This window comes from Carcharodon carcharias, chromosome 14, assembly GCF_017639515.1.
Source record: "Carcharodon carcharias isolate sCarCar2 chromosome 14, sCarCar2.pri, whole genome shotgun sequence".
NCBI lineage: Eukaryota > Metazoa > Chordata > Chondrichthyes > Lamniformes > Lamnidae > Carcharodon > Carcharodon carcharias.
Genome location: NC_054480.1, coordinates 76464693 through 76479238, shown reverse-complemented (window position 1 = coordinate 76479238; position 14546 = coordinate 76464693). Strand labels below are relative to the sequence as shown.

At 43.9% G+C, this 14546-nt stretch overlaps 1 protein-coding gene across 1 annotated transcript in view; it reads left to right on the top strand.

Annotated features, from left to right (window-relative positions):
• spo11 (SPO11 initiator of meiotic double stranded breaks) overlaps positions 1-14129 on the top strand; it is a 97617-nt gene extending 83488 nt beyond the window's left edge. Inside the window, exons 12-13 of the mRNA XM_041205477.1 lie at positions 8797-8908; positions 14010-14129. Of these exons, the coding sequence (XP_041061411.1) occupies positions 8797-8908; positions 14010-14129 (232 nt within the window). The remainder of the gene's footprint in view (positions 1-8796; positions 8909-14009) is intronic.
• Positions 14130-14546: the final 417 nt, after the last annotated feature.

Sequence of the window (14546 nt, the reverse complement as noted above, 5' to 3'; positions counted from 1 at the left end):
AGGGAGGGACCCACAGAAACAGAAAAATAGTTTCAGTGCAGCTGAAACCAGGAGCCAGGAGGTGCTGGACAGGAAAAGGAACTACAGAAAGCTGATTTCCCACAAGAACAGGCGAAGGTCCCAGAAAGCAGGGAGTGGGAAAATAAAGAAAGCCCTAAGAATACCTTCTAGTCAAAGGAAAAGAACAGGAATCTGGAAAAGGTCCTGTTAAGAACGAGGAGTAGAGGAAGGCTCTAAGCTTAAAGGGAAACCCTCATGTGAAAGACAGAGTTCAGAAAGACTGGTTGTCTCAGGGTATGACAAGCGTCTGGGGGAGTTGATGAGGAATCCATGCTTTGTGGTGGCATCTGTCACTTGGTTTTAGAGCGTGGTGCGCCTGACCACAGTTCGTCTATTGGTTTACATGGACTGTGTATTTACTGTGAACATGAGACTATAAGGTAGCTTTTGTAATTTGTATTATCATTACGTATATATCTGCAAAGGTATAGTTGTGGATGAAGGAGTATTGTAATATAGTTCATCTTTTCTTGTTTAATAAATATTTTATTTTTTTGTTAAAAGATCATCAGTTGACTTCTGTACCTCTGTTCAGTAGCTGCCTCCACGTTTCTAAACAAAAGATAAAAGTTAGGATCTATCAAGCCAGGTTTCACCCTGGGATCTGACTTGTCCAGTGGAAACATCAGCTGGGATCATACCATGTGTAGTGTGGGTGTAAGACCACAGTTTGCCTGTTAATTCACATTTACCTCATTAATCCTGAACGTTAGAGTGTAAGATAGATATTGTAAAGTATTTTATCTTTCTGACCTTGTATAGTAAAGTTTGTTTCTTCCAAAAACCATGCAATCTTATGGCTTTGTTCTCTTAGTGAAGTATCTTGGAGCTCAAGTTTTGTCTACTTTAAACAAAAAGTTACTGATTCCTAACCAGATCATACCAAAAACATTCAGTGAGTCTGTTCTAGGATCATAATATAAATTTGAGGCTTTTGCGGATTTTCAGCTCCACAGACAGATACAAGTGCTGGGACTTGCTGAGGTTACAGCTGGTAAGATTTTCACAGTTTCTTTTACTATACTTTTGAAAGCAGAATGGCTTTGTCAAGCGCCACAATTTTTCTGGAGAAGGAAGATTTATCTTTGCGTGATTTCAACAATTAACCAAGGTTAGGTTAATCGTATATTAGCAAAAATACAGGGGTTAAGAAAGCAGACATAATTGAGGTAATAGCACAGCATCTGGGAATGGAAGAAGAAAAAGTTAATCCAGATAGCAATTCAGTTGAGATAGCTTGAATTCAATTGCAGATGAAGCAGTTTGAAACAGAAAAAAAAATGAAACAGCTCAAATTGGAAAAAAAAGGAAAATGAAAGAGCAAAAGAAATGGAAATGCAAAAGCTTGAACTCCAGAGAGAAAAGTTAGAAGTTAGTAAAGAGATAAGGAAAGAGGCTGAGAGCTTGAAAGAGAGAAAGAAATCAGACAGCATGAACTGGCTAGCGAAAAACTTAGGTTATAGGTTGAAGAGAGCCTAGTAGTTCAAATGAGGAGTCAAGTCTCATTCTGAGCTTTGATATAACAAAGAATCTTTGCCTAATACCTAAAGTCAGTGAAGACAGAGTTGAGATATTTTATCTCGTTTGAAAAGTTGGCTACAAAATTAAAGTGGCCAAATTGATACATGGGCTCTCATTTTGCAAAAGGTTTTGGTCAGGAAGGCTATGGATGTGTATTCTAGCCTTTTGACAGAACAGTCCTCAGATAAGATAGTTCAAAGTGCTGCAGTTAATACTTATGAGCTTGTTCATGGAACAGAGCAGTTGAAATTTCAGAAAAGATTGAACTATTGTAGAATTTGCTCGGGAGAAAGAAATGTTGTTCGATAGATGGTTTCGATCAATGAAGTTAGAATAAACTTTTAAGAATGTGAGGGAGCTAATAATAATGGAAGAATTTGGAAACAGCATCCCAATAGCTATTAGGTTGCACCTGGAAGACTGTAAGGTTTTTCAGGTATGGGAAGCAGCAGTTATTGCAGATGGGTATGATATATCACATAGGCAGCTAGGAGGCAGTAGATCTCTATTTGTAAGCCTGCAAGAAAGCTGGAGGAATAGAAAATAGTCTAGCTTTTGGGTGAGCTGCTTCAGTTAATGAAAATAACAATATAGAGGATAAAAACAATGTAAAGAAAGCAGTATGCTTTTATTGCCATTTGCAGTACCAGTAAAAGAAATGGATGTTAAAACATTGGCACTGGTGCAAGTGACAGGAATTTCCACAGGGAAAGCTGCTGCAGAAAGTGAAACTTGTGAGAAGCCCATTGCTTCTAATGTTTTTACAGTAGGGATAGATAGAACCAAAAAGGATTATAAGGGTTTTATATTGGAAGGTGAGGTCACTCCATTTTTGTCCAAGAAAGAGCCTAGAAAGATTGTAATTCTAAGAGCTAATGGTTTGGCTCAGAGCTTATTGTTAGCAAAGGATGTAGACCTTTCTTCAAAAAGTTTGCTGCGTAAAAATGTATTAATATAGGGTATTGATGGAAAGTGTGTGCCTTCCCATTGCATAAAGCAAATTTAAATTGTGCTCTTATGAAGGGGTCTCATGTGGTTGGAATTGTTTCTCAATTACCCATTAAAAATATCGACTTTATATTGGGCAATGAATTAGCGGTTAGTATAGTTTTCCACAAAGTGGGATGGAGTGGCCCTGTTCCAAAGTTATTCCTGTGAGTGAAAAAAGGAGCCTGTTTGTGATCCAGTTGAGCCAAGAATTGACTCAAGAAAATACTGATGTATCTATCTCAATAACAAATGGTGCAGTAGTTATACAAGGGTCTGCAGAATTGCCACGTGGAGTTTTTTCAGCAGAAAGACTGAGGCCTCAAAGTGACCCCAAAGGGTTAACGATACTTGACACAATCAAAATTACTGGCCAGTGTTGAGACCCCACATGCAGCATCAGGAATCCAGGCAATTCGACAGTTAACAAAAGGTCTTTTAAAACCCTAAACTGACTGGAATTATGTATTTTGTAACTTGCATGGAAGACTCCAAGTATTGGAAAGAAAAATGAAAGCCCAGAATGAGGAAACAGTTGATCTCACTCAGAAAGAATTAAATAAGACTTGTATGGAATGGGAACAGGAGAACCTGAAAGATCTTAAAATGTTCAAAGATCAAACCAAGCAAAAATACCAAACCCATTGGTGTGAACATAAAAAGCATCTCAATAACATTCTTGAAAAAGCCAAAAGAGATTTAGATGAGAGGAGAAACGAGTTGTTGGCAAGCAAAGAAACCATTTTCACCTTATTGTCTCAAAATGGGAACTTACCACATTTGAGTTTAGGAAAAGAACTTAAAAAGGGAAATGAGACCACAGCTAATAAAAAGGGCAACATTTGGGCTGTGAAGTTAATGGAAACATTCTTTGCCAAGTTAAAGGAAGGGTCTAAGAAAAAACACAGACTCTGAGTTACGATGATTCTAAAATGTTTAAATCTTGCTAATCCTACTTGTCATATGTACTTGCTTTTGTTTCAGTTAAGCGTTTATAATTTTATAATAAGATATGTATAATTATGGCACAAAATGAGAAGCTTATCTGTACAGTATGTAGTAAGTTATTTGTTAGAAGTTGCAAAGAAATTTTAAAGCCATTGTAAAGAAACCTTCACAATGCTGGAGCTTTCTTTCTCCCAAGGTGATAAGTGTCAAGAAATCCCGACTTACCTGACTCCGGATCGGAGGCTGGAAAATACAACTCCCAGCATGCCCTGGGAGTTTATGTGTACATGGATCAGGAGTGGGCTGCGCATGTGCAGTCCAGGGTTTTAGAGTTCTTCAGGCCAAGGACAAGTGCCATTGTACTGGTGGGGTGTGGGGCGGTGGGACATGGTGCACAAACCCAATCATGGGACCCAGGAGTGGGCACCATAATGAGAGTCCAGGGACATGGGGGAGGGAGAGGTCCCAAGAGAGAGAAAACCGGGATAGGAACCACTGGGAGGCGGAGACTACGGGTAGGAACCACTGGGAAGAGGAGCAAAGAAAGTGGCTCCACGCAGGCTTTGAGGAATGAAGGTTTGGAGTGGCCCTGAGAGTGAAAAGATTGGTGACTCCATGCTGCAGGCTGTTGGGGCAAAGGTAATCCTTTGGAGTAGTGGTGTGCTGCTCAGTTTGGCCGAAGAGCTGAAACTGCCTATGAGTTGGTGCTGGAATCCAAGGGATCAAAGCCTTGGGAGATGAGATTGAAACCCTGCAAGGTGAGCAGTCATTGAGGCTTTCCAAGTCAGAGCAACTTTTGAAGGGAATTCCGAGACTAGATCTTCAAAACAGAAGAGTGAAGACTTAATCCCTTATAAGGGAGACAGAGTTTTAACAAGATTGTGTAGCTCACAGTGAGTACTGACTTTTGGGCGGGTTGCTGAGTAATCCGTGAGATTTGTCTTGGTCATATTTACAATTTAATATGTAGTGTGGTTGTTAGCCAGTTTGCCTGTTATTTCACAATTACCCCATATAGAGTACAAGATAGGTATTGTCAATTTCTGATCTTGTGTAGTAAAGTTTATTATGTTTATTCCAAAAACCATGGAATCTTGTGGCTTTATTCTCTTAGTAAGTACGTTGGATCTCAAACTTTAGGTGGAATTGCCCCAGGGTTGCATTAAGTGCTGTAGTGGGCAGGAAAAAGGACATTTTACCTGCCAGCGGCAATGGCGGCTTTTCACGCCTTATCGTCCAATCTCACTTCATTAATCATGCTTTCCCGGGAAACATGCCGTTTCAATGGCGGATGGGCTGTCATTTGTCTGCCACACCGTCACCTTGCCGCTTCCTCACACTGTGCAGCCATGCACACATCTCTCAGTGCTTCCAGCCCAGGCCTGCTGCACAGAAAACATGGCCCTAAAAGGCAAGAAGACTGCAACCCCCTGGTTTAATGACACGTCCCTTAAGCGCCTTTTGGATGCAGTGGAGGCCCGCCGTGATGTCTTCTACCCTGGTCAGGCCGCAAGAGGGGCAGCAACATCACTAATCCAGAATGGAAGGTGGTGGTCAGTGTCAGTGCGCCGCAAAAGAGGACAGCCACCCAGTGCCACAACAGGATGAATGGTCTCATCCATTCTGCTAGAGTAAGTCACTCTTCTGATCACTTTCAACTCACACACACGAACCCGCCACACATCCACAGGGATCTCACGCCTCAAAAGACAACACCACTAACTCTCACACACACCCTCACATCTCCATTAGGCTCATATCCTCTAGAGCTCGCAGCCTCATCCCATCCATGTCTCTGCTCACCACACAAACATTCCATGCAGTGCCATTTGTCCTCACACTCCTGTTTTCATGCAAGAGAAGCTGGCTCACAACAGCAGGAAGAAGTTCCAGACCAGGGTTGGAGTGGCCCGCATTCGGCCTCTCAGTCACTTTGAGGAGCATGCCATCGTGCTGACTGGTGAGGATGTGCACCATGTCTGTGGCGACGGTGAGGTCGGCGGAGAACACCCTTGTGAAGATCCTGCAGCACATTATCCCTCTGTCAACGCAACTGTGAGTGCTCGCTCTTCTGCTTTTGACTCTGCTGCCACGCACTAATTATTTCTACTTTGGTTCACAAGAAGCTCTGCCAAGCATCTGACACCCTCAGCCAGCCAGTCCCTCAGCTCCATCCACGTCCTCAGCTCCAGCCAAGAGGACACCACCTCCATTGAAGAACTGGAAATAAGCAGCCTGGAAGACCCATCACAGCGCTTACTTACACCTTGCACCAGCGCAGTGACATACACCTCGGTGGGACCTAGATCTGGAGCAAGCTCAGGTTCACAATCTGGGTCACTGCATGGACATGTGAGGGTGTGTGTGAGATTCAGCCAAGCTCCCTGGCACTCGGACGATTGCTGGGGAAGAGGCATCTGTGAGGCCTGAGTTAGATGACGAGCCTCTGGATTTGGCCTTCCAGCTCATCCTGGAGAGTCAGTGGAACATCACGCAGAGCTGCTGGAAGCCCTCAACAGAGCGGCACGTGAATCATAGGAGTGCATCCGCCTGCTCTCTGATGAAGTGGTGTCCACATGTGCATGTATGGAGGTTTCCATGGGGAGGATAGCGGACGCCATGGAGACCCTGGCCCAATGGAACGCAGAGATTTGTGCAGACATGCACTCCATTGTGGTAGCCATGGGTGAGTTCCTGCAGTGGCAATGCAAAACAGAAATGGGGCACCTCGATGTCCCCCCCGGTGCTTCTTCCCTTCAAGGAGTCAGGCCGGAGCTCTCAGGCACCCAAAGGGAGGAGGACTGGCAGCTGGACACCTCTGAATCATCCACTCGGGAATCTTAGTTGTTGTCCACTCCGTCTGAGTCCCTTTTGCCTGTGATCTCCTCAACTTTGTTCTCTGTCACTGCAGAGGGAGCAGCTGGCCCACAGGAGGACTGCAAAAGTAAGCTGGGGTCCCCAAGGCCTCAGCTCTTCAGAGACCCATGCCAGAGGCATCAGAGACAAGAGGGCCAACCATTACATAGGCTATCTCCACCCCTGCTGTAGATATCAGGGCAGAAGTCTAAGGCATTCAAAAGTTAAGAAATTCTGATCAAAGCTGGTTGAATGGTTGAACACATTTTGTCACTTTACAATCTGGAAATATGTTATAATGATGTCTTTCAGCTTCACTGACAAGCTTCGCGAGTCCTCCCACTACATTGCCCCCCACTAGCAGTTCAGCTGCACGCAGCTGGCCCACGAATGATTCCGGAGGGAGAAGTGTGTGTGTGGGAGGGCCTTTCGGAGCCTCGTGCAAGCACCCTCCCTCGCACGCGGATCCTTCCCGCATCACACTCTGGGGTTCGTTTTCAGTGGACCATCAGAGCTGACCTACACCTCTGCCCACCCACTGGTCACATTCCCAGGCAGCACCTGATCTCGCCCACCACAACTCTTGTTTGACTTTCGATTTGGCAAGCATTATAGTGCTACTGTTTTTCTTGCGGTCCCCCATCCTTTCCCTCCTCAAGTCACCCATTTCACTTCCCCTCATCATTGTTGACCCCGCTTCCCCCCCACCACCTGCCCCCATGGCTTCACCTTCCACCTCTCCTCTGTGACCTGCCGGCCATAACCCTTTTCGTTCAGGGATGTCCAGGTGAATGTGCACATTCCTTTCCTTCCTGAAAATCCCACCCCAACCTCATTAACAACCCCAACCTCCTCCTTCCCACTCCCAGAGTCTATGTCTGCCTTTGGGTCCCCGCCAACCACTCTCACTGTCCCTTCTATCAATACCATTACACCGTCACCCTCACCTTTCTTCCCTACCGCCTCACTCTGCACTCAATCATTCTCACCATTCCCTCGTACCATGGCCACCCTCAGTTCGCTCCTCAGGAGGTAGTTGTGGACTCATCAGAGCCCTCCCTTGCACATTCACCTTGACATCACTCCCTCTGGACTCCTTCCCCCCTTGGAACTTTTTACCCCCCCCGCCCCCCCCCGATATTAGTCCTTCCCCCCACCCTGCTAGACTCCCCCCCCCACCCCCCCCCCCCCCCCCCCCCCCTCCCCGTTTAGTCCTACCCCCTCCTGACTCCTTCAGACACCCTTACTCCTTTCGCCACTCTTACTCCTTCCCCTCTCCGCACTCCTCCTTCCTGCCCCCACCCCCAGGCTCCTTCTTCCCCCTGGATTCCTTCCCTCACTGGACTCCTTCCCTCTCTGGACTCCTTCCCCCCATCTAACTCCTCTCACACCTTCCACCGCACCCCCCTTACACCTACTTCCCCAATTGCCGCCATCTCCCCCATTACCCTCTCTTTCTGTAGTCCCTCCCAACCTTTACCCCCTGACACCTTCATTCCCCCCCCCCTCCCAACCTCAGCCACCCGCCCCTCCTGACACCTGTGCCGCTCTCAGTTGACCCTAAACCTTCCTTTCCCACCCCCCGGTACATCTTCCTCTCCAGCCCCTTGACCATCATTTGTTGTGAGCAGACCCTCCAATGATGACTTTCCACCTTCCGTTAGCTGCTTCGCGGTGAAGCCAAGTCCATGAGAATCCACCCAGCATGTCATGGACGTTCTTCCAGGGTCCCGTTGCTGGCGGGCTCAAGCATCTTCTGCTCCTCAGATGTCCACGATGTGAGCAAGGCCTTGGCAGTAGGTCCCAATCTCTGCACATGATACTTGTCAAGACTTGTTTTGCATTGGCATGTTTTTCTGCTGGCTTGGGCGAATGATCCAGCGTGGGGGGTGATTCTGGCGGGCTGGCGATAGAATAATATGCATATGTATTACAATGTAGTTTCCAACATCCAACAGTGGGAAACATGGCCCACCATTGACATGCAGAGTGGACGATTACTAACTTCTTTTACGATGACATGAAACCAATTTTTGGCCTTCTCGCCATATTGTCCGCTCATGCCACCAAACATGCCCGACACCGGCGGGCATGGAAAATTTCGCCCTTTGTCTATTTTAAACAAAAAGTTACTAGTCCCTAAACGGATTGTACCCAAAACCTAAAGGCCAGGATCATAACATATCCCACAAATCTCCCTGTCCATAACAAGGATTTGATACCAAGATGCACATAAATGGTTATCTTTCATCATTTATTGTGATAAAATATGCTTTGCATCCAATATTAGTTCTCACTATAATCAAACGTAATATAGGACTGTCTATGTTCACCAGACTACTCTTTCATATTAAATTGCTATCTCTATTTAGATTAGAAATTACTGTCAAGCAAATGACGTGTTTTCTTTGCACCTGTTTTTAGGTTAAATATACCTAAAGAAGTTTTGATTCCTCTCACTAACAATGACACGAAGAAGCTGACCAAACTGCAGAAGAGACCCTACGTTAACTGCCAGCCTTTCTGGAAGAAAGAAGTATGATAACATCATGATTAGTTTGCCTAATTTCTAGTAATACATCAGTAGCCATTTTAAAAATCAATATACAGTGACTAAGCATGTGGAAGTTGTATTAAGAAATACATGGAACACAAGCATTCTGTGGAGCGAGACTGCGAGAGAAATGCACATTAAAACAGTACTGCATCACTTGTGTAATTATACTGTAACAGAAATATTAATTAAATATACTTGAAGAGCAACTTCATTCTGTGGTGCCAAATGACACATGCCAATGGATAAGCTTTGCACCATGAATTTATATGAAATAGCAGCCCTGTCTGTTTTTCAACTCTGAATTACTTACAGTTGACAGGAGGAAAAAAAAGCAAAGCTAGTAATAGTTCTCATTTCAAGCAATAACCTGATAGCCACATGCCAGAAGCACGGAGGAAAGTGCATAAGCTGTCGATTCATTGGGTGCCATTACCACATTGGGAAATGTTTTGGGTAGACTGATTGCTTAGAAAGGTTTGAAGAACTTTTTCTTGATTTATAAAATACCTGCAGTTGAAAAAAACTTGCAGGCACAGTGATGATCAATGATGCAACAATGTCATTACAACACTGATTGTATAATTACACTGCTTTACAAAATCAGTATAGCATATAAATGATAACAGTGCCTCTTAGAATGTGACAGATATTCAGTAGAAATAGTTTTTGAACTGAAATCATAATGTAAACAAATATCCAAGAACAAATTCATAATGCACCAGTGATAAACAACAGAATTACTATCCTATACCAGATATAATAAATATCCTCCATTTAGTTCATGCTAAAAATGTGTCCATTGAATGTTAAGCTGCTATTGAGATTCATTATGGAACAGAACAACAGCCTGTATTTATATAGCACCTCACAGGATTGTTAACAAAGCAAAACTTGATAAGGAGCCACAATAGGAGCTATTAGGCTAGATATCAAAAGCTGGTTGAAGAGTTAGGTTTTAGGGGGTGTCTTAAAGGACGTTGAGAGTCAGAAAGATTTAGGGAAGGAATTCCAGAACTAAGCCTTGGCAGCTGAAGGCACAGCCACCAATGGTGGAATAATTAAAATTAGAAATGCTCAAATGGCCAGAATTAGAGCTGCGCAGCCATCTCAGTGGGCTAAGGAGATAATAGAGAAAGGGAGGGGCAAGGCCATGGAGGCATTTGAAAAGAAGGGTGAGAATTTTAAAATTGACATGTTGCTTAACCAGGAACCAATGTAGATCAGCAAGGACAGAGGTGATGGATGAATGGGACATGGCACAAGTACAACACGGGCAGCAGAGTTTTGGGTGACTGAGTTTATGGAGGATAGAACATGGGAAGCTGGTGAGGAGGTTAAAAAAGGCATAAATGAGGGTTTCAGCAGCAGATGAGCTGAGGCAGAGTGGAGTCAGGTTATGGAGGTGAAAATAGTGATGGTGTAGAAATGTGGTTGGTTGTCATCTCTGGGTTAGATATGGTACTCAGGTTGTAAACAATCCAGTTCAGTCTCAGACAGTGGTAGGGAGAGGGATGGAGTTAGTAGTTAGGGAGCAGGGTTTGTAGTGGGGACCAAAGACAATGGCTTTCATATTCCCAATATTTAACTAGTGGAAACTTCTGCTCCAATGCTAGATGTTAGACAGGCAGTTTGACAATTTGGAGATATTGGAAGGGTAGAAAGACATGGGGTTTTGTCAGCACACATGAAAACTGACACTGTTTTTGGATGGGACCTACATGGGCAGCACTTATATAAACAGTAGGAGGGGGGAAAAGGATAAATCTTTGGGGAACTCTAGAAGTAGCCATGTGGGAATAAGAACAGAAGCCATTGCAGGTGATTCTCTGACTATGATTAGATAGATGAGAATGAAACCAAGCGAGTGCATCCCATTCAGCTGGATGACAGTGGAGGATGTTGGAGGAGGATGATGTGGTCAGCCATGTCAAAGACTGCAGACAGGGTGAGAAGGACAAGGAGGAATGGTTTACCTTTGTCACAGTCAAAGCAGCAAGTTATTTGTGACTTTGGTAAGAACTGTTTTGATACTAAGCTAGGGTGGAAACTTGATTGGACATTCAAAGACTCAAGGTTAATATGGGGGCCAGGAAAGGAAATTGTATTAGTAGTTTAGTGGAAATAGAGTCGAGGAAGAAGGACATGGGTTTCATGCACAAGATTAGCTCAGAGAGGGCATGTGGGGAGAAAGGAGAGAAGTTAGAAAAGAATGCGAGTTCAGTGCTAGGGACAAGGAGGAATCTTAGAGAAAGTTTTGCCCAGTGGACTGGGGGATTGGAGGGAAACAGCAAGACTGTTGATTCCTATTGAGAAAGAGGACATGAGCTCACACTTGTTGTAGGTGAGGGTGGAGGACATTGGAAAGGGGCTTGAGAAGATGGATAAGGGTAAAAGATGATCTAGAAAATAAATAACAAAGCCCCGAAACTATTAGTTAGGGTCACCTGCTCAGGTAAACCTTTTAAATCGAATACTACAAAAGTAACAAGAGCTTCACATTGCTGTGCCTTTACCTTCCCTCCATCCCCTTTCAGAAACCTTGGATAACGAAGGATATTTTGAGATTAGTCAAAAAGAAAAGGGAAGCATTCGTAAGGGCTAGAAGGCTGGGAACAGATGAAGCCCGTGGAGAATATAAAGAAAGTAGGAAGAAACTTAAGCAAGGAGTCAGGAGGGCTAAAGGGGGTCATGAAAATTCATTGGCAACCAGGATTAAGGAAAATGCCAAGGCCTTTTATGCATATGTAAAAAGCAAGAGGGTAGCCGGGGAAGGGGTAGGCCCACTCAGGGACAGAGGTGGGAATCTGTGTGTGGAACCAGAAAAAATGGGAGAGATACTAAATGAGTACTTCTCATCAGTATTCACAAAAGAGAAGGACTTAGTGGCTGATTTGTCTAGGGAAGAGTGTGTAGATAGCCTGGATCATGTTGAGATTAAAAAAGAGAAGGTGTTAGGCGTCTTGAAGAATATTAAGGTGGATAAATCCCCAGGGCCAGATGGGATCTACCCTAGAGTACTGAGGGAGGCAAGGGAGGAGATTGCTGGGGCCTTGACAGAAATCTTTGTATCCTCACTGGCTACGGTTGAGATCCCAGAGGACTGGAGAATGGCCAATGTTGTTCCATTTTTTAAGAAGGATGGCAGGGATAATCCAGGAAATTACAGGCCAGTGAGCCTTACGTCAGTGGTAGGGAAATTATTGGAGAAGATTCTTCGTGACAGGATTTACTACCATTTGGAAGCAAATGGGCGTATTAGTGAGAGGCAGCATGGTTTTGTGAAGGGGAGGTCGTGTCTCATTAACTTGATCGAGCTTTTCGAGGAAGTGACAAAGATGATCGACGATGGAAGGGCAGTGGATGTTATCTACATGGATTTCAGTAAGGCCTTTGACAAGGTCCCTCATGGCAGACTGGTACAGAAGGTAAAGTCGCACAGGATCAGAGGTGAGCTGGCAAGATGGATACAGAATTGGCTTGGTCATAGAAGACAGAGGATAGCAGTGGAAGGGTGCTTTTCTGAATGGAGAGCTGTGACTAGTGGTGTTCTGCCTGGATCAGTGCTGGGATCTTTACTGCTTGTATACGTAAATGATTTGGAGGAAAATGTAACTGGGCTAATTAGTAAGTTTGCAGACGACACTAAGATTGGAAGAGTTGCATATAGTGAAGAGGATTGTCAAAGGATACAACGGGATATAGATCGGTTGGAGACTTGGGCAGAGAAATGGCAGATGGAGTTTAATCCAGACAAATGCGAGGTAATGCATTTTGGAAGGTCTAATACAGGTAGGAATTATACAGTAAATGGCAGAACCCTTCAGTTCGACGGACAGAGGGATCTGGGTGTACGGGTCCACAGGTCACTGAAAGTGGCAACACAGGTGGATAAGGTAGTCAGGAAGGCTTATGGTATGCTTGCCTTCATCGGCAGGGGTATTGAGTATAAAAGCTGGGAGGTCATGCTGCAGCTGTATAGAAGCTTGGTCAGGCCACACTTGGAATATTGCGTGCAATTCTGGTTGCCACATTACCAGAAAGATATGGAGGCATTGGAGAGGGTACAGAGGAGGTTTACCAGGATGCTGCCTGGTCTGGAGGTTATTAGCTATGAGGAGAGGTTGGAGAGACTCAGATTGTTCTTACTAGAGCGAAGGAGATTGAGGGGCGACTTGATAGACGTTTACAAAATTATGAGTGGCATGGACAGAGTTGATAGAAGCTTTTTCCCAGGGTGGAAGAGTCAATTACTAGAGGACGTAGATTTAAGGTGAGAGGAGAAAACTTTAGAGGAGATGTGCGGGGCAAGTATTTTACGCAGAGGGTAGTGAGTGTCTGGAATTCGCTGCCAGAGGAGGTGGTGGAAGCAGGTACGATAGTGGTGTTTAAGAAACAGCTTGACAAATACATGAATAGAATGGGAATAGAGGGATCCAGCCCCCGAAGTGCAAAATGTTTTAGTTCGACAGGCAATATGATTGGCACAGGCTTGGAGGGCCGAAGGGCCTGTTCCTGTGTGCTGCAGTTTTCTTTGTTTTTTTCTTATTAGTTGGGTTAACCACAATCAAAATTCTTCATGACTGAAACTAATAACCTTAGAAATTAGTACTATAAGTTTTATTAATTTTCATTAGTTTAGGGTTTTAAGGGAGGGGTCATTAATGGCCCACTCGAACTATATATCATCTAGCTCAACATCTTCCCTGAGTTTAGCTGTGGAGGCTTAAGGTCACTGAAGAAATAACTGCAGCAGATTTGTGTTGGCAAATTTTTCTTAATTAAAATACTATTGGCCCAGTAAATTTTGTTACAACTGTGATTTATTACTTGAGGATCCAGTCCAAGCATGGATTTTCTATTGAATTCATGTCAATCTCCCCGACTCTCACTGATTTTATTCAATGTATTATTGACAAAGGCAACTACAAAAATATTCAGAAAGTTAATCATTCCATCCAATGTGATAAAATAGCACTGCCTTATTCAGATACGACATGGCATTCTGCTAGTATTTGAAGTATGTAACAAATATGTAAATTGCTGCAGCAAATGTGCTGATATAAATCTTTAATCTTTTCAGATGGAAATAATGGAGACATGTAAAGTAAAGGCTGAAATACAGGCCCTCGCATCCATTTCTTCAGACTACCTTACAAGAGTGTACTTGCCAAACAAACTCAAGTTTGGTGGATGGATATAAGAAAACTGTCACTATTATTTTGGGTGACGCACTCATACATTTTGACTAGATTTTAGTGAAATGCATTTCTGATTGAGTTGATGTGTCAGCTATTCAGCATCCATGTTGTTTGATATATCACATATTGATTACTAGTTGTGTTGGTGCCAGTTGTTGTCAGCTCTGGCTGAGTTGGTGTGTCAGATGTTTAGTACTTTTGTTGCTTGGGTTGGTAACTGCTGTTTGATTTAGTATTCCAATCTGGTTATTCAACCTTTTGTTTGCCAGCTGATTTGGTTAATTTGATGTGCTGGTACGATATATCTGTTCATTTGGTGTGCCAGAATAAACCTATTAATTTTGTGTGCAGACTGGATTTATCTGTTCAGTTGATATGCCAGCTGAATATACCTTTTCAGTTGGTGAGACTGTGCTAGG